This window comes from Chionomys nivalis, chromosome 8 (genome assembly GCF_950005125.1).
Source record: "Chionomys nivalis chromosome 8, mChiNiv1.1, whole genome shotgun sequence".
Lineage (NCBI taxonomy): Eukaryota > Metazoa > Chordata > Mammalia > Rodentia > Cricetidae > Chionomys > Chionomys nivalis.
The window spans coordinates 50,085,110-50,106,401 of NC_080093.1; the positions used below are offsets into that span (position 1 = coordinate 50,085,110).

General features: G+C 45.1%; 1 protein-coding gene across 4 annotated transcripts in view; it reads left to right on the plus strand.

The window, feature by feature from the left end:
* Pacs1 (phosphofurin acidic cluster sorting protein 1) overlaps positions 1-21,292 on the plus strand; it is a 118,717-nt gene that overhangs the window by 88,949 nt on the left and 8,476 nt on the right. For 2 of the 4 annotated variants that reach the window (XM_057778337.1, XM_057778338.1), the window contains exons 4-16: positions 10-135; positions 5,105-5,249; positions 5,737-5,828; positions 5,909-5,989; positions 8,548-8,607; positions 9,551-9,711; positions 10,046-10,139; positions 15,395-15,475; positions 18,569-18,708; positions 18,819-18,954; positions 19,922-20,026; positions 20,384-20,490; positions 21,068-21,222. In XM_057778337.1, coding sequence (XP_057634320.1) covers positions 10-135; positions 5,105-5,249; positions 5,737-5,828; positions 5,909-5,989; positions 8,548-8,607; positions 9,551-9,711; positions 10,046-10,139; positions 15,395-15,475; positions 18,569-18,708; positions 18,819-18,954; positions 19,922-20,026; positions 20,384-20,490; positions 21,068-21,222 — 1,483 coding nt within the window. The remainder of the gene's footprint in view (positions 1-9; positions 136-5,104; positions 5,250-5,736; positions 5,829-5,908; positions 5,990-8,547; positions 8,608-9,550; positions 9,712-10,045; positions 10,140-15,394; positions 15,476-18,568; positions 18,709-18,818; positions 18,955-19,921; positions 20,027-20,383; positions 20,491-21,067; positions 21,223-21,292) is intronic. The other 2 variants (XM_057778339.1, XM_057778340.1) reach the window with 1 other exon arrangement.

The window sequence follows — 21,292 nt, forward strand, 5'->3', positions numbered from 1 at the left end:
CCTCTTCAGTACCCTCACTTCCTCAAGCGAGACGCCAACAAACTGCAGGTTATGTTGCAGAGGAGGAAGCGATACAAGAACCGGACTATCTTGGGCTATAAAACCTTGGCTGTGGGACTCATCAACATGGCAGAGGTAAGCAGAATGCAGTCTTAGACTGCAGGCCTCTAAGTCTGTTGTCCTGCAAATGATTTCACCAGCCAGTAGGCAGGTATTCATTTTTTCTTTGTAGATTAATTATTTTGTTGGAAAATTTTCAGTCTGTAACTAGCTTCATCAATTACTTTCTCTAACACAAGAGTATTTTCTTTTAACTTTTTAAACTTCATTTTAAGATTTACTTATCTTAGCAGGGCAGTGATGGTGCACATCCTTAATACCAGCACTCAGGAGGCAAAGCAGGCAGATCTCTGTGAGTTTAAGGCCAGCCTGTTCTGCAGAGCAAGTTCCAAGACAGCCAGGGCAACACAGAGAAACCTTATCTTGGAAAAAAAAAACAAAACTTATTTATCTTATTTTATGGATATTAGAATTTTGCTCAAATACATGTCTGAATCATGTGCTTCCTGGAACTAGTTATGGGTGGTTATGAACTACCATGTGGGTTCTGGGAACTGAACCCAAGTCTGGTTAAGAACATTTCTTCTTAAGCACTAAGCTGTTGCTCTAGCTCCCTTTCTTTTGGGATGGGTCTTGCTATGTCTCCCAGGCTAGGCCCAAACTCCTAGACTCAAGTGGTCCTCCTACTCCAGCTTTCCACGTAACTGGTACTAGAGGTACATCATCAGGACCAGCTCTAACTTTAATATATATGTGTGTGTACGTATTTTAAGTTAGTTTTAGTAGGAATAATGAAAAAATTCCCATATGCAGAGTCACCAAAATACTTACCTTGATAGCATATTATTATGCTTAGATAGTCTCTCTGTATAATGTGGCTATTCTTTTATGGGGTTTGTTTGTTTGTTTGTGGTTTTTGGATTTTTGAAACAGAATTTATATAACTTTGGCTGTCCTGGGACTGGCTAGACCAGGGTGGCCTCAAACTCATAGAAATCCACCTGCCTCTGCTTCCTAGGTTCTGGGACTAAAGGTGTGTGTCACCACCTGCTGGGTTTTGTTGTTGTTTTCCTGAGCAGTTTGACAGTTGCATGAAGCCCCATTATACCATTACACATTAATACTCTACCACTTTAATTTTGTAAGCATGAGGATACTGTTCTACCTAAGCTTCATTGCCCACCAGTCAGAATGTTGACACTAATATAAGGTTCTGTCTAACTCACAATCCCAACCTCATGGTGAGAATGTCTCAGTGAACTTCCAAGACCCATGGAGAGAACTAGAAGTTGTTTCGTTACATCTCTCCATCAGTCTGAGGTGATCTTCATATCTTCTTTGCCTTTTATGACTGTGATGTAGGCTTCTTTTTTTTGTTTGTTTGTTTTTGTTTTTGTTTTATTTTTTTGGTTTTTTGAGACAGGATTTCTCTGTGGCTTTGGAGCCTGTCCTGGAACTAGCTCTGTAGACCAGGCTGGTCTCGAACTCACAGAGATCTGCCTGCCTCTGCCTCCCGAGTGCTGGGTTTAAAGGCGTGCGCCACCATCGCCCGGCTATTTTTTTATTTTTTGACAGGGTTTCTTTGTGTAACAGCCCTTACTGTCTTGGAACTCTGTCTGTAGACCAGTCTGACCTCGAACTCAGAGAGATTCACATGCCTCTCTCTGCCTCCCGAGTGCTGGGATTAAAGGCGTACACTACCACTGATGCAGGTTCTTGAAGAGTACATGCTAGTTACTTTATCAAGTGCTCTTCAGTCTGTTTTTTTCTGTCCTTGTCTCTAAATTAGGTTCAATATCTACATTTTTGTCAAAATAACCGCCAAAGAAGCAGTCTTCTTTCCAACACAGTATGGGTTGCACAGTTGCACGTTCATTTGTGTAGTGAAAGGTGGTGGAGCGCACCTTTAATCCCAGCACTCAGGAGGCAGAGGCAGGTGGATCTTTGTGAGTTCAAGGCTAGCCTGGTCTACAGAGTGAGTTCCAGGACATCCAGGGCTACACTTTAGTCTTGAAAGACTAAAGAATGAAAGAAAGATAGGAAGAAAAGAAAAAGTATTTTGTCCTCATTAGTGAAAAATATTTTATATAGAAGTATTTAAGACCATATTACTGTATCTTTCACTGATTAATGTATTAATTATTTTTATCTGTGCTTGAGTGGGTATGTATAGGTGTATTATGAATATGAGTATAAGTATAAACATGCCATGACATGCTTGTGGAGATCAGATGACAACCTCAAGTGTTGGTCTCTGCTTTCTAGCTTGTTTGAAACAGGGTCTTTTGGTTGTTTATATCCATGTGTTCTAGGCTAAATGGCCCATGGACTTCCAGGGATAGTCCTGGCTCCACCTTTTATCTCAGTGTCAGAGCCATTAGGATTACAGAAGCATGCTACTGTAGAACTATTGCATCTGTCTTTACATGAGTTCTGAGGATCCAGACATATGTTCTCACTTTTACATGGCAACGTTTTACCCACTGAGACATTTCCCTAGCCCCCACCTATTAATGATTTTGAACTGAATTAGTTACTATTTTGATGCCTGTCAAACTGAATTTCTAAACTAGCCATCCCTTCTGTATTGGTCAGTTGACAAATAGAGCGTTTCTTTCTTCCTCCACGTACCATTTGATCTACTTATTTCTATCAATTATGGACTGTAGATTCTTGTGGGGTTTTTGTTGTTGTTGTTGTTGTTGTTGTTTTTGGTATGGGGTTAAATTTTAATTTAATTTAAATAAAACGCTCTAGTTTGGCCAGTAAGAGCCCTTCTGAGCTGTCTGCTGTGTCCTTTTTGATAAGACCCTTCCTTCTTTATAGGCCATCTTACTTTCTGGTACAAAATAGCTCAAGCTTATCTTGTTCTTGCCCTGACCCAGTCCTGAATGAACTGATTTTCTGAGGCTTCTGGGTATTTTTGTGGCAAACAGTACTTTAAAAATCAGGTAGTGTTGGGCGTGGTGTGATAGCACAAGCCTTGAATCCAAGCACTCGGGGACAGAAGCAGAGAAGCAGCTGGATCTCTATGAGTTCAAGGCAGGACTGGTCTACTAATGAGTTCCAGGACAGCCAGAGCTACATATCGAGACCCTGTGTCGGGAAAAAGAGTACTAGCAGTGCTCCTGTGCGTAACCGGAATAACTTCTGCTGGAAGAACTTAAAAAACTAGAAGGTGCGTATACATGAACACAGTCTTCATCCACACACAAATACACCGTGACCATTTCCTGTTTATACATAGCTATCCCACCCAGAGCACAGAGTGCTTACTTCTGTTCCAAACCAATAGCATAGGGCCTGGTCTTGTTTCCTCCTTCTTCCTTTCAAGTTCCTTTCTCCAACAGCAAGAAACTAAGCTCCCATTTTCCTTGATATTTCTGCTCGCTTACACAGTACTCCTGTATGCCAGCCAAAGAGAAAGAAAAAAAGATGCTGAAAGAAAGCTTTTTAAATTATCTGTACCTTGGGGGCTGGAGAGATGGCTCAGCGGTTAAGAGCATTGCCTGCTCTGCCAAAGGTCCTGAGTTCAATTCCCAGCAACCACATGGTGGCTCACAGCCATCTGGAATGAGGTCTGGTGCCCTCTTCTGGCCTTCAGGCATACACACAGACAGAATATTGTATACATAGTAAATAAATAAATATTTTTAAAAAAATTATCTGTACCTTAATAAATGAAACACAGTGGGTTTGGCTGCGCACACCTTTCATCCCAGCATTCAGGAGGCAGAGGCAGGTGGATCTCTGTGACTTAGAGACCAGCCTGGTCTACACATAGTTCCTTGACAGCCAGGGATAGGTTGGGAGAACTTGTCTCAAAAAATAATAATAAGTGGAATAGGAAAAATGTTACGGTTCTGGTAATGTGTACGTGTCTTCTTCCAGCCCATCCTCCTGACCTCTTGAGGTTTTATTTGAGGATGAGAGGCTGTGGGGAGGAAGTAACAGCATCATCCCACTCTTCCACCTGGGCCACACCCTGCCATTTTCCTGTTTTCTGGCTCTCTTATTTTCACTGCCACACAGCTGACCAACCATGCATACAGGCCTGGCCTTACCCAGACTCAAAAGCTAGTATTCATGTAAAGGACTTAATTTAACATGGAATCCTAGAGATTGGCAACCATTTTCAGCCTCAGGCTGTGTTGTTTCGTTTTGTTTTGTTTTGAGACTGAGCTTCTCTATGTATCTCTGGCTGTCCTGGAACTCACTCTGTAGACCAGGTTGGTCTCAAACTCACAGATCCACATGCCTCTGCCTCCCAAATTCTGGGATTAAAGATGTGCGCCACCACCGCCCAGCCTCAATTATTGTCTGTAAGCACATGGCCCTGATTAGCAGCTGGTATTTCTAGAGGTAGCTGTATTGTTGTTTGTTGTTGTTGTTTTAAATTGCCAGGTTCAGCATTGCTAATAGCTTAGCTAGAAGCAACTGCAGGATTTCTTTCTTTTTAAGATTTATTATTATGGGCTGGAGAGATGGCTCAGTGGTTAAGAGCATTGCCTGCTCTTCCAAAGGTCCTGAGTTCAATTCCCAGCAACCACATGGTGGCTCACAACCATCTGTAAAGAGGTCTGGCGCCCTCTTCTGGCCTTCAGGCATACAGACAGAATATTGTATACATAATAAATAAATAAATAAATAAATAAATAAATAAATAAATAAATAGATTTATTATTATTTTTAAATTATGAGTACAGTATGTGCACGTATCTAAGGAGGCCAGAAGAGTGTTGGATTACCTAGAGCTAGATTTACAGGTGGTTTTAAGCCACCCAACATAGGTGCTGGGGACAGAACTCGGGTCCTCTACAAGAACATCAGGCACTCACAACCCCTGAGCCGTCTCTATCCCCTGCAGATAGATTTTAAAGTAAGCCCTTCAAAGCAGTAGGAAAGGCATAGGCATAGATTTGGAAGTGAGAAGGAAAATACAATAACAGAGTGCTGTTGCCATTGGCTTGCATGTCACGTGGGTTTGTTATAGAGATAACCCTGGCACTGGCTAAGGTGTTTGTATTATGTACTTTGCTCACAGGTGATGCAACACCCTAACGAGGGTGCTTTGGTGCTTGGCCTGCACAGCAACGTGAAGGATGTCTCTGTGCCTGTGGCAGAAATAAAAATCTACTCTTTATCCAGCCAGCCCATTGACCATGAAGGAATCAAGTCTAAACTGTCTGGTAAGATGTAAACAGTGGGGCTGGAGAGATGACACAGCAGTTTAGAGCTCTTGTTGCTCTTTCGGAGGATCTGGATTTGACTCCAAGCATCCACATAGTGGCTTACAACCATCCATAATTCTAGTTCCCAGGGATCTGACACACTCTTCTGATACCCAAGGGCATCAGATACATATAAATGCATGCAGGCAAAACATTCATACACATAAAATAAATTTTTAAATAATTTTTTAAAATATATATGCAGTGTCTGCAGGCACTATAGAAGATAAGAGAGCCAGTGCACTGGCCTTCATCCTGGAAAAGCTGAGTCAAACATGCATGAAATGTGCCCAAGAAAGAGGCCCTTATAGATCTCTGAAAGTAATGTGTGGCCATGACTCTCTATGTGGCCCTTCCCTCTCCAACCCAGTTATATTGATCCCTCTTCTTGAAAGTCATTTAGATCAAATCAGATCAAGGTATCTTACTAGGGTGTTTGTTCTAGATCGCTCCCCAGATATTGACAACTACTCCGAAGAAGAGGAAGAAAGCTTCTCCTCAGAGCAGGAAGGCAGTGATGACCCATTGCATGGGCAGGTAACTTTCTATGACTCTTCTGTACAGTGTTTGAGAGGCTCCTTGAATTTCCCAGCTCATTCTGTTTCCTGCCCACTCAGGACCTGTTCTACGAAGATGAGGATCTTCGGAAAGTCAAGAAGACTCGGAGGAAACTGACCTCAACCTCAGCCATCACTAGGGTGAGCCACCCAGGTCCCGGGCATGGCACACCTCAGATTCTTGGTCTAAAGTAGGTGAGGAGTTAGTGGTACATTAAGACCTTGTGGGGTTTTGAACCCTATCTACTTGGGGTCACACTCTCAATATTCTGATATATCACCAGCACCCCTACTTCCACCCACTAATAATCAGCATGTTAGGAGCACCTGTGGTACACAGGATGTTATAGGCCATAGATAATGCAGAATAGAAAGAAGGCTATAACCGTTTTTCTAGATCTTAAAACAATCCAAATATTTCTTTAAGGAGCACAATGCCTCAGACTTTTCCTCTCTGGATGATTGTGTCAAGTGGTGCACTATTCACTGCAGAGTGAAGCCAGCTTTCTAGATTATTGCTGTGTTGGACTAGTCCTGGAGCACTGCAGAAACTCTGGGTTTGAGAGATTCAGTTACGTTAGATCTAGTTCTTAACCTTGGAGTTGGCAGTGTTTGAATTATGTCTCCTAACTAAGATTTCTTGAGCCCATATTAAAATTGGAGTCCTGGGCTGAGAAGCTAAAACCTGAGGTCTTCAGTGACCTCTGACTGATCCAGGAGCCCCTATATTCCAGGAATAAAAGAGTCAGAAGTACCAAGAGCTTCTAGGTAGAAAAAAATCTCATTCTGGTTCTCTCAAGCACAGGGCCATTTGAGAGACTAATACCCTAAAAGTGGGGTTTTCTTCTCATTTGGGGTGAAATTAAAGCCAAATTATTTTTAAAGGTGCATCCCGGTCTGCCCTGCTACCACGAAATAGCACTCTTAACCTCTGCATGGAATTCATGAGACTCCAGAGCAAAGCCCTCCGGAAGACAACCCTAGCTTCCCCTTTGTGTCACTGGCTCAGAGCATAAGATCTGCTCCCTTTTCCCAGGTTTTCAAGCCCTGTTGGAAAGACAGGTCCCCCGAATCCAACCCTTCTTCCTTTAAGCTCCAGAAGGAAAACAGCTGTAAGACCTCCTTACTGTTTTTTCTTCTGAGTGTTTATCTTTCCTGCTCTGTAATTATAAGAAAGTTCTTTTTATCCCCCAAAGCATACCTCCTGAGCTTCCTAAGTCCCCTCTCCTGTGGGCTTTTCCATAGCATCACCCAGTGTATAGCCAGAGATCAGTGATAATATCCATCTCCCAGAGACGTTACCAGAAGCTGTAGGTCCTTCCCAGCTGTGTTCCTGGACACTTGGTAATGATCCTTTGTTTGTCTCCTTCTGTCCATGCACATTCTTTTTCCCCACCAAGAACACTTTGTTCTCAATGATGGACTGGTTATGTCTTAACTTCTCTGTCAATATGAACTCGGGTTTCTCCCTTGATGGTCATGCTCTTCCCACTACTCTCATTCTTTTTTTTTTTTTTTTATTTAATCCATTTTACATACCAACCACAGTTCCCTTCCTCCCACTCCCCCCCACCTCCCCATTCATCCCCCTATCCACTATTCAGACTTTGTTGACTCCCTATGAGGAGTCAAATTGAGGCAGGACCAAGCCCTCCCTGCTGATCAAGACTGAGTAAGGCATTCTTTCATAGGGAATGGGCTCCAAAAGCTAGCTCATGCTCCAGGGATAGATCCTGGTCCCACAGACAGACCAAGCCACACAACTGCCACCCACGTGCAGAGGGCTTAGTTTGGTCCCAGGCAGGCTCCCTAGCTGTCAGTCCAGAGTCCATCAGCTTCCACGAGCTTGGGTCAGCTGTCTGTGTGTTGCCCCATCATGATCGCACACACGCACACACATGCACGCATGCACACACACTCACATAATCCTTCTTCACTACCCTTGACTGGACCCCTGGAGCTCGGCCCAGTGCTTGGCCGTGGATCTCTGCATCTGCTTCCATCAGTTACTGGACAGAGGGTTTATGGTCAGCCACTACTCTCATTCTTAAGTGCAAGTCGGTTGTTTCCATTCCACTTGAGGGTCTGTCTATTTAGGCCAGAAATATGTGTGACCAAAAACTCAACCTGGTACCTAAATCAGAACAAGAAACATGGATCAAGGAGCCTAGGCTGGGCCATCAGTGAATTCTAGGGCCTGGAAGTGTAAACTCATCCCAGCAAGTCACTATGACACAGCAGGGTGAGTGCATAGGGACAGTCATGACACAGAGGAAAAATGGCCTCTTCTGGCAGTGTGCATTGCAGGCTGATGGGACAGAGTTGGAAAAACTCCAGGAGTAGTCTTAAGTGGGTTGGTGACACTGCTACCCAAGATGGTTGTGCAAGAAGATGACAAATGCCATTCTGAAATGTTGATCATGGAGGTACAGGACTCTCACCAGCTGGTACCTGCATCTGCTGGACAGAACAGAAGGTGGGCTAGAGCTGTACCTCTGGAAGTCATTGGCCTCCTTGGGGGCATGAGGTCTCCATTGAGCTAGCTGCCCAGGGCCTGTCTTTCTAGAGAGGTTTTCAGTGCAAGTGCAGCTGCTATTTTTCTTCTCCTGTTCCTTGTGAGGGTAAGAGCCTGACAGACTCTCTTTAATTGGCCTCAGTAGGTGTCACTTGAGAATAATTTGTATAATTTGTTCCCACAGCAACCTAACATCAAACAGAAGTTTGTGGCCCTCCTAAAACGATTCAAAGTCTCCGATGAGGTATGACGCCCTTACTTCCAGTATCATACCTAGGTCCTGTGTAGCCACTAGTCATCAGGATCATGGAATCAAGATTCCTGTCCACTTGCGTGCATAACAGCCCAGGAGAGAGGGCAGCTGAGAAGAGCATTATGCTCCATCAAGAGAGAGTAAAGGCTTCACATGGAGAGTGCAGTTCCATGGTATTTAGAAACACTTAGCACAGTCGTATCCAATCGTTAGTCAATACTCAATTCTCTGCTATTGACAAATGACAGCAGTGACAAATCTAGCCATTTAATTTTTCCTCATAGCCCAAGAGGAGCTGCAAGTGAGCAATACCCCGAGTGTGATGTCCTCATTGGTCAGCTCTTGACAGAAATCCCCTAGGCCCTGGAGTCCTGCCTTCATTCACACAGGCTTCTAAGTAAACTAAAAATGAATAAAGATAGAAAATGTTGGGAAAACGTCTTTGTTCCACTGTGTGCTGCAAAGAAAAGCAGCTTGTACCTGAAAGAACAGAAGATGGACCAGCCTACCAGACCTGGATTTTCTTGTGTGATTCCTTGGGAGGCACATCAGCACATCTCTTCCTCCTGGTGCCAGCCCTGGTATGGATATCAGTAGTAGCTGAGAGGAAACATAACCTCAGCATGCCCCTGATCTTAGAATCAGACCATAGAAAGGACAGAGAGCCAGGCAGTGGTGTGGCACACACCTTTAATCCCAGCTCTTAGAAGTCAGAGACAGACAGATCTCTGAATTCGAGGACAGCCCGGAGCCTGGTCTACAGAGTGAGTTCCAGGACAGCTGGAGCGGCACAGAGACATTAGCATGTCCCTCTAGAAGGAATTTCTGAGAATACCAGTTGACATGACCTAGGAGACAGTTGTTGCTTGTCTAACCACAAATGTTAAATAATAAGAAAGAGCCCCAGATTCATAGATCTTTATTTTGCTCACAGGTAGGCTTTGGGCTAGAACACGTGTCACGGGAGCAGATTCGGGAAGTGGAAGAAGATCTGGATGAACTCTACGACAGTCTAGAGATGTACAACCCCAGTGACAGTGGGCCTGAAATGGAGGAAACAGAGAGCATCCTCAGCACCCCAAAGCCCAAGCTCAAGTGAGGCCCAGAGCTCCTCGTAGGCTGCCTGCAAGGCTCCCTTTTCCCTCCATCATGATGCCCTTGTATCCTCTCGTACTTCATGCAGGGAGTCATGGCTTTCAGTATCTCCAAGTTCTCACTCTCCCAGTGGAGATCAGTGTTTTGTTTCTAACTGACAAAAATCCCGATAGGAGTCTCTGGAAATCCCTTGACCAACCCCATAGTATCTACCTAATAAGTGTTCTTAGAACCTAGGCTGTTGACCTGCCTGGATCAGCGGCCCCACTCGGCCTTGGGAACTGCTTTTCTGAGCTGCCGTCGCCACTGACTCTGCTGTGCTTCTTTGCTGCAGGCCCTTCTTTGAGGGGATGTCGCAGTCCAGCTCACAGACGGAGATTGGCAGCCTCAACAGCAAGGGCAGCCTCGGAAAAGACACCACCAGCCCTGTGAGCAGACTCATGGTGAAAAGGGCTGGGAGAGGGACCTGCCTACCGACTGTGTTGGCTTCTCACTCTGCGCCCTCCACTTCTCTGAGTGTGGCTTCAATCTTGCTCCTCTGATCCCTGGCTGGCAGCTTAGCAATCCAAGAGTAGAGTATTCTTTCACTGTGCTCCACCAGCATGGCATAGAGCCATTCTCCCTACCTCAGAACCCTCCCTCTGTGAGGTAGCTGAGAGTGTAGGGCATAATGCATGCCATTTGGCCAGCGGGTATTGATTCTGCCTTCGGGCTATGAAAATAATGAATATAAAAGGACAAAAGGATCTGTTCAGGAGCTAGTAAGTAGGTTTTGCTGGATGAAGGATTCAGGGGAGAGCAATGCTTTGGAAGAATGTGCAGCTTAGTGCGCAGGTTTCTATTTGCCTGCTGCGCAGGAGAGAGCTATCTACTGTGGCTCCCAGCAGCTAGTCATAGATAGGAGCCTGTGGATGCCAAGCCTTCCTTAGACCTGGAGAAGAAGTTGTGTCTTTCTTCACAATTAAAGGCAAATGGTCACCGAATATAGTTTTAGAACTGAGTTATGCTGTTCTGTTAGGGCTTTGTTTCTCTGTTGCTGAGAGACGTTGAAGTTCCCCAGTTCTTGCTGCCTTGGCATCCGATGAGGCACAGTCATTTGTTCACAGGGGAGAATACACATCCTCCCCTACAGTGGCTGTTAACTGTGGGGAACCAGGCACTCCATCTGCTGACAAGCAGTCTACAGCTGGCCAGGCTCTTCTGTCCTTTGTGTGCCCTCTTCTGGGCATCTCAGCAACCCTTCTCTCCCTTCTGCCACCAGGTGGGGCTGTCTCCCATCTTATCTCTCTTCATTATTAAAGAGCAGCTGGCAACCCACCCCACCATGAACTGTTTCCTAGTCAGGAAGTGAAAGAAGGAAAACCATGCCCATATTAAAAATTACGTTATGGAGAAAGTTCACCCTGCTGCTTGCTGATCTCCATGCCAGCACCTCTCAAGCATGTTCACGGTGATCTGGAGTCAAGGAGGCAGCATTTAGTGTGCTACAGCATTGGGGCATAACTCAGCGGCTTTTCCCCACAGGAAGAATCGCACAGACAGCCTCTATCATGTGCATAAGTGACTGACACTAGAATCACTTAGAGTAACTCTGTGGGAAGAAGCCCAGGACCTGCTGAAGGGAGGGCTACTGCACAGTGTTCTGCGAATGATGGGTAGTGTCCTACTGTGACAGAGTATAAAGTAAGGTGTTGGCCAAGCCAGTGACCATGAAGCAGTAAGCATAGATTATGGCGTACACTGATGGATTGTTCATTAAATATCCATGATTACTAAATCAGCAAGAGGAGGAGCTGTTTCCTAGGAGGGAAAGAAGTGTTTCAGTATTGGCAGAGTTGGCAGTGTAGCTAGTTTGATGGGTCCTGGATTTGGCAAGAACAAGCCTGACATGGGTAGTGCATGGCTTTCATCCCAGCACTCAGGAGACAGAGGCAGGCTAATCTCAAACAAACAAGGAAACAAAATCCTGAACTGAATGAAGGGTGGGTTTTCCAGAGTGAATCTTTATTCCATCTTCCCATTGACTTGCTTCTTCTCAAGACTGTTTCCACATCTTAAAGCCTACATGGAAAGTACATGCTCTAAAGGCCATGTGGGCTGCTGTGAGATCCCGTGGGTCATCCTCAGCAGTATGTGTGCTGACTGGTGGACTTACAGGAAGTGCAGTTCCTTAGCACATTTCTCTTTTGGGGTTCCACAGTTGATAGACTATGAATGTCTTACACAAGTCCTTCAGATTCTGATTCCCTTGGCCAGAGCTCTCAGGTTTGCTTTGTTCCCCTGCTGAGATTCTATTTTGAAGAGCCCATATGTCTTGGTGTGGGTGTAGAGCTGTGGAATCCTTTAGTTGAAGACACTAGGATGGTAGAACAAGGCTGTGCTCATGCTCTTGATGTGGAGTGCTTCAGGTAGAGGAGAAAGTGTGGTTGTTGACCTGAGGACTCTGCACCTCTGCTCTCACCTTGACAATTCCTGTTGCTAAGCACTGTTAGGGTTTTTTTGTTCGTTTGTTTGTTTTTGTTTTTTGGGTTGGTTTTTTTTTTTTTTTGTTTTTTTCGAGACAGGGTTTCTCTGTGGTTTTGGAGCCTGTCCTGGAACTAGCTCTTGTAGACCAGGCTGGTCTCGAACTCACAGAGATCCACCTGCCTCTGCCTCCCAAGTGTTGGGTTGGTTTTGGTTTTTTGTTTTTTGTTTTTTGTTTTGAGGAGTTTGTTTTGTTTTTGTCAAGACAGGGTCTCAGGTCTCACTAAGTATCTCTGGTTGTCTTGAAACTCACTTTGTAGACCAGGCTGGCCCATGACTCACAGAGATCTGCCTGCCTTTGCCTCCCGAATGCTGGTATTAAAGGCATGTGCCACCATGCCCAGCTTTTTCACTTCTTTTTGTGGTGCCGGGATAGAACTCAGGGCTTTCTTATGCAGATACTGTAACATCATCCTCATTAATGCAGGTTTTTTTCTTTATTTATTTTAATTTATTTGTGTATGCATATTTTTGTCTTGGTGTATTATGTGTGCCCGGTGCCCACGGAGGTTAGAAGAGGGTATGGGATCCCCTAGAACTGGAGTTACAGATGGTTGTGAGCCACTGTGCAACTGTCAGGAACTGAACCTGAATCCTCTGCCAGAGCAGCAAGTACTGTTATTCCCTCAGCCAATTCTTCAGATTTTTCTTTTGTTTTATAATTAATTTTAATTTATTTTCACTGGTGTTTGCCTGCATGTATGTCTGTTGAGGGGGTCAGAGCTCTGGAACTGGCGTTAAAGGCAATTGTGAGCTGCCATGTGGTTACTGGGAATTGAACCCAGGTCTCTGGAGGAGCAAACAGTGATCTCAACCTCTGATCCATTTCTCCAGCCCCTTGTGGATTTTTCTTAATCTTACATTTGTAAGCACCAAATATTTAGAGAATTCAATCCAGAACGGATTGCGGCCGACACAAATTGTGGCAGTTACGGAATTTTCTCAAGACTCCAACACATAGTAGCAACGTAATTTGGTTCTCTGTGCTGGTAAGAGTAAATTTAGGCTGTGCATGCTTCAAGACATCTGCCCAAGATACAGTCAGCTCAGACTGCCTGCTGCTGGAGGTTACTGGTCTTATCACACTGTCAGTGCTGCACTTACAGGCACATGCTGAAGTCATTAAGCTACTCCCCAGCCCATCCCTTCAGATGTTTGAGCAGGAACAGAGCTTCAACAAGTCAGGAATTTTCTTCCTTTTTCTTTGTCACATGCCTTAATACAGCTCCTGGAGATGGGGAATAGATCTTCCCAAATGCTGCAGTGACAACAGCAATGTAACTGTTTCAGGGCTTGACAAGTCATGTTACCTCAGAACCACCCACTGGAAATTTGTGCTGAGCTTCTACCCTAGGTCCAACCAAGCAGGGCTCCTCTGAGATTCTAGACTGTAATGCTGGTCAATCAGCATCGTGTAAGAGGACTAGCTGTGCAGTCTGGAGGCAGCCTGTTCTGTGTGGCTATGAGTCATTACACATTTCAAGCCCTGAGGTCACTGCCTAGCTCAGATATGTCAGATTTGTCTTGCAGATGGCTTCGAGCAGTGGTTTTCCACTAGAGATAGTCTGCCTCTCAAAAGACATTTGCCATTGGTTGAAGAAATTTTAACTCAACAGGATAGAGCTACTACTAGTCAAGGCCAAGAACGCTGCTGGACACCCTGCAGTGCACAGATGATGCAGCCCTAAATGTCAGTCCAGGTGGAGAAACCCTGGGTGGAGCCTAGCAGAGCAAGGCTGCTTTTGTAGTCCTTGCTGGTCACTCAGCAGCATCCTGGACTTAATTAGCCTGTCACTTCTGGATGTATATTTTTACACAGAGAGAGAGCTTTGAGTGTTGAGATTAAGTGGGATATCCTAAATATTTTCTTCCTCTTTTGGTTCCTTAGAAGAAAGAAATTCTTAAGCCAGTGTCTCACTGACACCTGCACCCTTTGGCCTATAACTGTAGATTTGATGCTTGTGTGGCCAGATTATTACCAAATATGAATAACCTTGCTTGTGTATCTGTGTCTGCTTAGTAAACCTTTGCATTTATGAGAAATGCTAATAAGACAGTGGAGAATTAATTCACACCCGATAGCTTCACATGGAACCTCTTTTGCTTAATATACTGTTAGAAGGTTTTCTGGATCCTTCTACCAAGCAAAACATTTAACTACCATTGATGTCTTTAGTCTCAAAATGAAGGTCCAAAATTGAGACCTTTGACAAGCAGAGACAGTGCCGTGCCATGTGTCCCTTTGAAGCAAAAACGTTAGAATTTTACAGATTCAACAGAAAACTACCCAACATTAAGCCCCTTTGCACTACATAACTGGAGTCAGAATTTCTGACTCGGAGCCATGCGTGGTGGTAGCACACACCTTTTGTCCCAGCACTCAGGAGGCAGAGGCAGGTGGATCTGTGAGTTTTGAAGCCAGCCTGATGTACAGAGCAACAGCCAGAACAGCCAGGGCTACACAGAGAAGCTCTGTCTATAAAAACCAAAGCAGGGCTGAGAGATGGCTCAGCGGTTAAGAGCATTGCCTGCTCTTCCAAAGGTCCTGAGTTCAGTTCCTAGCAACCACATGGTGGCTCACAACCATCTGTAATGAGGTCTGGTGCCTTCAGGCATACACACAGACAGAACATTGTATACATAATAAATAAATAAATAAATATTAAAAAAAAACAAAGAATAGAGTTTCTAGTTCTATACCCCAGTGTATCATTTACTTAATGATTTTTAAAATATTTATTTTTAATTATATTTGTATATGAGAATATGCATTTGAGTATGAGTGCCCTCAAAGGCCAGAAGAGGTATTGGCTCTCCTTGAACTGGAGTTACAGGTGGTTGAGAACTACCTGATATGGGTGCTGGGAATCAAACCCAGGTTCTCTGCAAGAGCAGCAAGTGCTCAATGAGTCATCTCTCCAATCCATACTTAATGGTTTCCTGAAACAAACGGGCCCTTCTGGGGCTTAATTTTCACACACACACACACACACACACACACACACACACACACCATCTCCTTTCAAAAGATGAAAACATTAAAGGCTGCATGAGGTTGAGGATGAAGTGAAAATATATTAAGCTTCTTGGGGGACTTCATAAAATAAGAGTGCTGGTTACTTGGATTAGGGATAATTAATTATTAGTAATTTTTTTTCAGATGGAATTGGCTGCTCTAGAAAAAGTCAAATCTACTTGGATTAAAAATCAAGATGACAGCTTGACTGAAACAGATACTCTGGTAAGTATGCTTCAGTCTCCTGCTTTGATCACCGCAGGCTCTCTTTGTACTTTAAAACTATAGGGAAAAACCTTTAGTCAAGAGGCAGAGACTGATGTGGTACAGAGGAGAATCCCACATCAAGAGGCAGGTGGCTCTTTGTGAGTTTAAGGTCACCCTAGTCTACATAGTGAGTTCTAGGTCAGCCAAGGTAGCATAATGAAATACACACACATACACACACACACACACACACACACACACACACGGAGGGGGCTGAGTAATAGATTGATTCCATTTAGAAAGATGTTGAGAGCCACCTTGAACATTTTGCCTTAATCTGTGGGCTTGTGAATATTTTACTTCTTGGGGGCTGGAGAGATGCCTCAGAGGTTAAGAGCACTGCCTGCCGTTTGAAGGTACTGAGTTCAGCTCCCAGCAACCACATGGTGGCTCACAACCATCTGTAATGAGATCTGGTGCCCTCTTCTGGCCTGCAGGCAGACAGAATACTGAGAATACTGTATACATAATAAATAAATAGATTTAAAAAAAAAAAAAAAAAGAATATTCTGTTTCCTTTCCCGTGGAATCCTTATCCATGGAATGGGACACATCCTTGAGGCCAAGGTCCTCCTCCAGACAAGTCATCCAGAAATGTTCCCACTCTGCCCTAAGTAGAACTGACCAAATGCTAGTTTCTCACTGTCACCTCATTTCCTTCTGAAAGACAATGTCCAGTGTCTTGTCCTGGGAGTCTGTCCCTTTCTCCATCCCTGGTGCCTTCTCAATGTTCAGAAAGCTCATGGTGTTAGAGCCTCGGAGGGTCACTGGTCAGCTTCTCCTTTGAGGAGATGCTGGAACTGCCTAGGAGTGCAGTTCAAAGCCCCCATGAAGTAGAATCGAATCAGTTGAACAACATCACATAAGCCTTTAACTGTTGACTGTGCACCTGCTAATGCTGAGCTCAGAGAATACAAAGACGCTATCAAAGCCTTCCCCAGGGGAAGCCACCTGTGCAAACCTGGACAAGGCTCAATACAGGCCCTGGGATGCAGACTGAAGATTCTCTGAGTTGGTCGCACTCATAAGGTACCTGGAAATGTATATCCAATGAAACAAGGAACTAGACTGGATGGCATGGAGAGGGAGCTTTACAAAATGCCATCTGAGGCATGAGCCACATGGCAAGACCTTAGTGATTGACTTGAGTTCAAGAGTATTTAGGCTTATGTCTCCTATAGTAAGTAGCCACTGTAATAAATAAAATGATAAAGCATTATTAGGTCTATCCAAGATTAAAACCTGCTGCACCATTACTTCTTCATTCACTAATAATGGAAACAAACCCTACCTCCTTCCCATCACTTACTTCTTCATTCACTAATAATGGAAACAAACCCTACCTCCTTCCCATCACTTACTTCTTCATTCACTAATAATGGAAACAAACCCCTACCTCCTGCCCATCACTTCTTCATTCACTAATAATGGAAACAAACCCCTACCTCCAGCCCATTGCTTGCCATACTACACACAACCAATACAGATAAAATTTCAATCTTGTCACTTCCTGATTCAGACTCTCCAATGACTGACCAAATCTCAGACTTAATCTTAACTCATTGTCCAGGAAAGTAGGCAGATGCGCAAAGCATTCCTTCCACAGAATTTCCTTATCCGTATGGAAGTCAGGACACTTGATAACTAACTGTAGGAGTGGAAAGAGGCCATCGCAGTTCAGGTATGCTGGAGTGCTCTGTCTTGATCTAATGAATGGTCCTGGGCCCTGTTTACATTGAAATTCAGTTCAGGCTAGGGATGTAGTTCATTGGTAGACTTCTTTTCTGGTATGTTTGAGCTCTTCAGTTTCATTCCCAGCACATACAAATTCAAGGTTGGGGCTAGGGATATAACTCAGTTTGATAGATACTTGCCAAGTATGCATAAAGCCCGACACTACATAAAACTGGATGTAGTGGTGCGTGCCAGTTATCCCCGTTTGCAGGATCTAGAGGATCAGGAGTTCAGAGCCACACTGGGATACCTATGACCTTATCTCAATCTTTTTATTCTTGAGTCAAGTTTATATATTTATTTTTTTATTTTTTTATTTATTTTTAAATTTTCGAGACAGGGTTTCTCTGTAGCTTTTTGGTTCCTGTCCTGGAACTAGCTCTTCTAGACCAGGCTGGTCTCGAACTCACAGAGATCCACCTGCCTCTGCCTCCCGAGTGCTGGGATTAAAGGCGTGCGCCACCACCGCCCGGCCCCAAGTTTATATTTTAGATTGAATACTTTGTAAAGTTATCCCTCAAAGAGTGAATGCTTAAAATTTTTGAAGGGTATGTTAGTTTGGTTGTTTTGGTTTTGGTTTATGTTTTCATTGTTTTTCTTTTGAATTTTGTTTTGTTTTGGGGGGAGGTTACAAAGTGGGTGGGCTGATATGAAGGGGCAGGGAGCTGGATGGGGTCATGGGATCTGGATGCATGTTGTGAAACCCACAAAGAATCAGTTAAAAAAAAATGAAGGGTGGACAAGCAGATGCAAGCAGGTAAGCAAGTCTGACATACTGGGAGAGCAGTACTTCAAGGAGTAAGGGGTGAAGACTGATTTATGAAAGTGATCCAGGGGTCAGGGAAGGCTTCAAAAGGCCTCTTAAGCTGAAGGAGAGAAGGCAAAGTTGTGAACAGAGAGGGTGGGAGGAAGAGATGGAAGGAAGGAGGAGTGGACAGGAGCAGTATCCCAGATGGGAAGGAAGTGGTGATTTCAAGGCTCTTTTCCCAAGGTGAGAAATGTAGACCAGAACTTCAGAACCACAAGCCCTGTCCTAATGAAAAGCTAAAAGGATGCAGGCTCCCCCACCAACCTAGAGATGGACTGTCATCAGTTACTCCCTCTTGTGCCTGGATAGGAGCAATGGTATCCAACACAATGGGACAGTAGTTAAACTTTCCTTCTAGGATCAGAATATTAGAACCATGTGCTCCCACTCAGATGCTGCCAAGGAAAATGGTGGTCCTCAAAGTGAAGATAGGTTCTAGCAGGGCTGAGGAGTCTCCTGCACAGTTACCAAGAAAGAGGTAACATTCTTTGTCACCTTTTTTGCGGCAGGAAGTCACTGACCAGGACATGTTTGGAGATGTGAGCACAAGTCTAGTTGTACCAGAAAAAGTCAAAACTCCTATGAAGTCCAGCAAAACAGATCTGCAGGGCTCTGCCTCCCCCAGGTACTCCAGAGAGGAAGGAAGCAGGTAACACAGACCTGCAGCCATACTCAGTGCTGATTACATGTGGGAAAGTGGTTGGGCTGATGTAGCTTTGGGACTGGAAAGGCTGTTAACCCCCTCCCTGCTATAATCAGCAAGGTGGAAGGAACACACACACCCCGGCAGAAGAGGAGCACACCCCTGAAGGAGCGGCAGCTCTCCAAGCCCCTGAGTGAGAGGACCAACAGCTCTGACAGTGAGCGGTCTCCTGACCTGGGCCACAGCACACAGGTAATCTTGGGTTCCTGTCAACGATCACAACCCCTCCCTTGGATTTCAGTGTTTGTTTCTTAGACAGCTAGGTAGAGAAGAAGGAGGGATGTTGGAAGCGTTGACTCCAAGGTTTTTCTTGAGATACCTAAGTTAGAGACGTCTACCACATTTGTTATCTGCTAATGTAGAATTTGGGGTCCAGTTGAGTGGTGGTGTCCAGCTGAGTTGAGGGGTAGGAGTTTCGACTTTTTCTGGGTAGGAACTGCTGGCGTTGTTCTCCAGTCATTGAGCTGCCACGGCTATTCCAAGCTCTTTTTAGTCACTCTCAAGCCCGAGGTTAGCTGGAGAAGAAGTGAGCATAAAACAGACCTGGCGAGTAATCCTTACTGTGACACTGGTATCAGAGTCAAGGCAGCAAGTACCTAAGCTGGTTACTCTTCTCCTGGAGTTGTGCAGCCAAGTTTCTCTGATAAATACTGTGAAAGGACAAAGTTGGGGTCGTATGACTTCCTAAATTCATTGCTGTCACAAATCTGCAAATGCACCTGAGACTAGAATAGCCTGACCCCTAGGGTGAAGTATTGTCCTTCTGTTATCCGCTGTTCCTGAAATACCTTTGTTTACTGGGACAGTGGGCCCCACATGGTGCCTGCTGCTACTCATTGTTTGTCTCCCCACTGCCCTTGCTGCATTCTCCAAGCACCAGCTTACTGCTTGCAACTTCTCACCCTGCTATCTGGGAGTCATGCCCTTCATGGGAAGCTATTGCTTCCCAGCCCCACAGGCTCGCCCTAGAACAAACCATTGCTGTGACTTTGTGCCTAGTATGTCAGTGTATTCGCCAAGGACACTGATCTTCCTCTTCTCATCTCCATTTTAGTATGGTCAATGGGAGACTGTCCCCACAAACCTTAGTTACCCTGTCCAGGAGTTCTATCTACTCCCACCTCTCTGGGCAATACCCAATCAATACTTGTTTCTGCAGATTCCAAGAAAGGTGGTATATGACCAACTGAATCAGATCCTGGTATCCGATGCAGCCCTCCCAGAAAATGTCATCCTGGTGAACACCACAGACTGGCAGGGCCAGGTAGAACACGGAGGGTCAAGGGGTATGGGGTCTATAGATGTTCCCAGTGTGTGATTTGAAACAGCACACAGGGAAGCAGGAGAGTGACTTCATCCACCATTTACTGTCTGCCTTGTAAGACATTGGTTACAGAGATGCCTAGATATGGGTGATGTTTGGAACCTTTAATCCTCCCCATTTCATAGTTAGCACGTTTCCATGGGGTCTGCTGTGCCCTTTTTTTACACATAGCCAGGAAACCTGACTATCTTTGCCAGAGGACAGGGGCTCTACAGCTCAGTCTGGGCCTTGCCTGACCTCTCAGCATCTGTGGGGAGTGATGTGGCTTACCTATGTCCCTGCTTCCCTCCCCTGCAGTATGTGGCTGAGCTGCTCCAAGACCAGAGGAAGCCTGTTGTATGCACCTGCTCAATAGTGGAGGTCCAGGCCGTGTTGTCTGCCCTGCTCACTAGGATTCAGCGCTAGTAAGGGCTCTTCTTACAATGTTTTCTGGTTCCTCTACCTCATCTTCCAATCCTGACTTCTAGCAATGGCAGTATTCTCAGGCTAGGAAGCTGCAGCTCCAGCTTGTACTTAGAGACAGAGCCAGCAGTCGTGCTCAAAGCCCCTAGAATATCAGCTCCCGAATCTTCTGCCCCTGCCACCTTTACATCCTGGACTCATGCCTCACTTTGGCTTGCCTCATCTTTCTCATAAACCCAAGATAAAGAACAGAATCCTTCCCTCAATGGTAACATTCTGTTTTTTAATGGGATCCTGTTTCCCTCTCCAGGGCCATCTGAGGGAGGCCCTGTCACATCTTCACATGTGACACAGCAAGGAGACTCCAGGTTTCTGGGCCCCACAGGCAGCACTTGCACCTTGTTCTTGTTAGCATTAGCCTCCTCCATGGAAGCTGCCTACCTTCTCGAGCAGCACATGCTTGATGCCTCCTTGTATCATTTTGTTTCTTGGCATGCGTCCCCATGGCTTTTAGAAATGCATGAAGTCAGAGCTTGAGGCCTGAGACTTAAGTATGGTGTGTGTCCCCTTTTTCCTTAGCTGCAACTGTAACTCATCCATGCCGAGGCCGGTCAAGGTGGCAGCTGTGGGCAACCAGAGTTATCTGAGCTCCATTCTCCGGTTCTTTGTCAAGTCCCTTGCCAGCAAAACACCGGACTGGCTGGGTTACATGCGCTTCCTCATCATTCCCCTAGGTAAAGTCTGGCAGCATTCAGGAGACTTCTGTCAGCAGACTCGGTTCCTGCAGAATGGGAGTCGATCAGG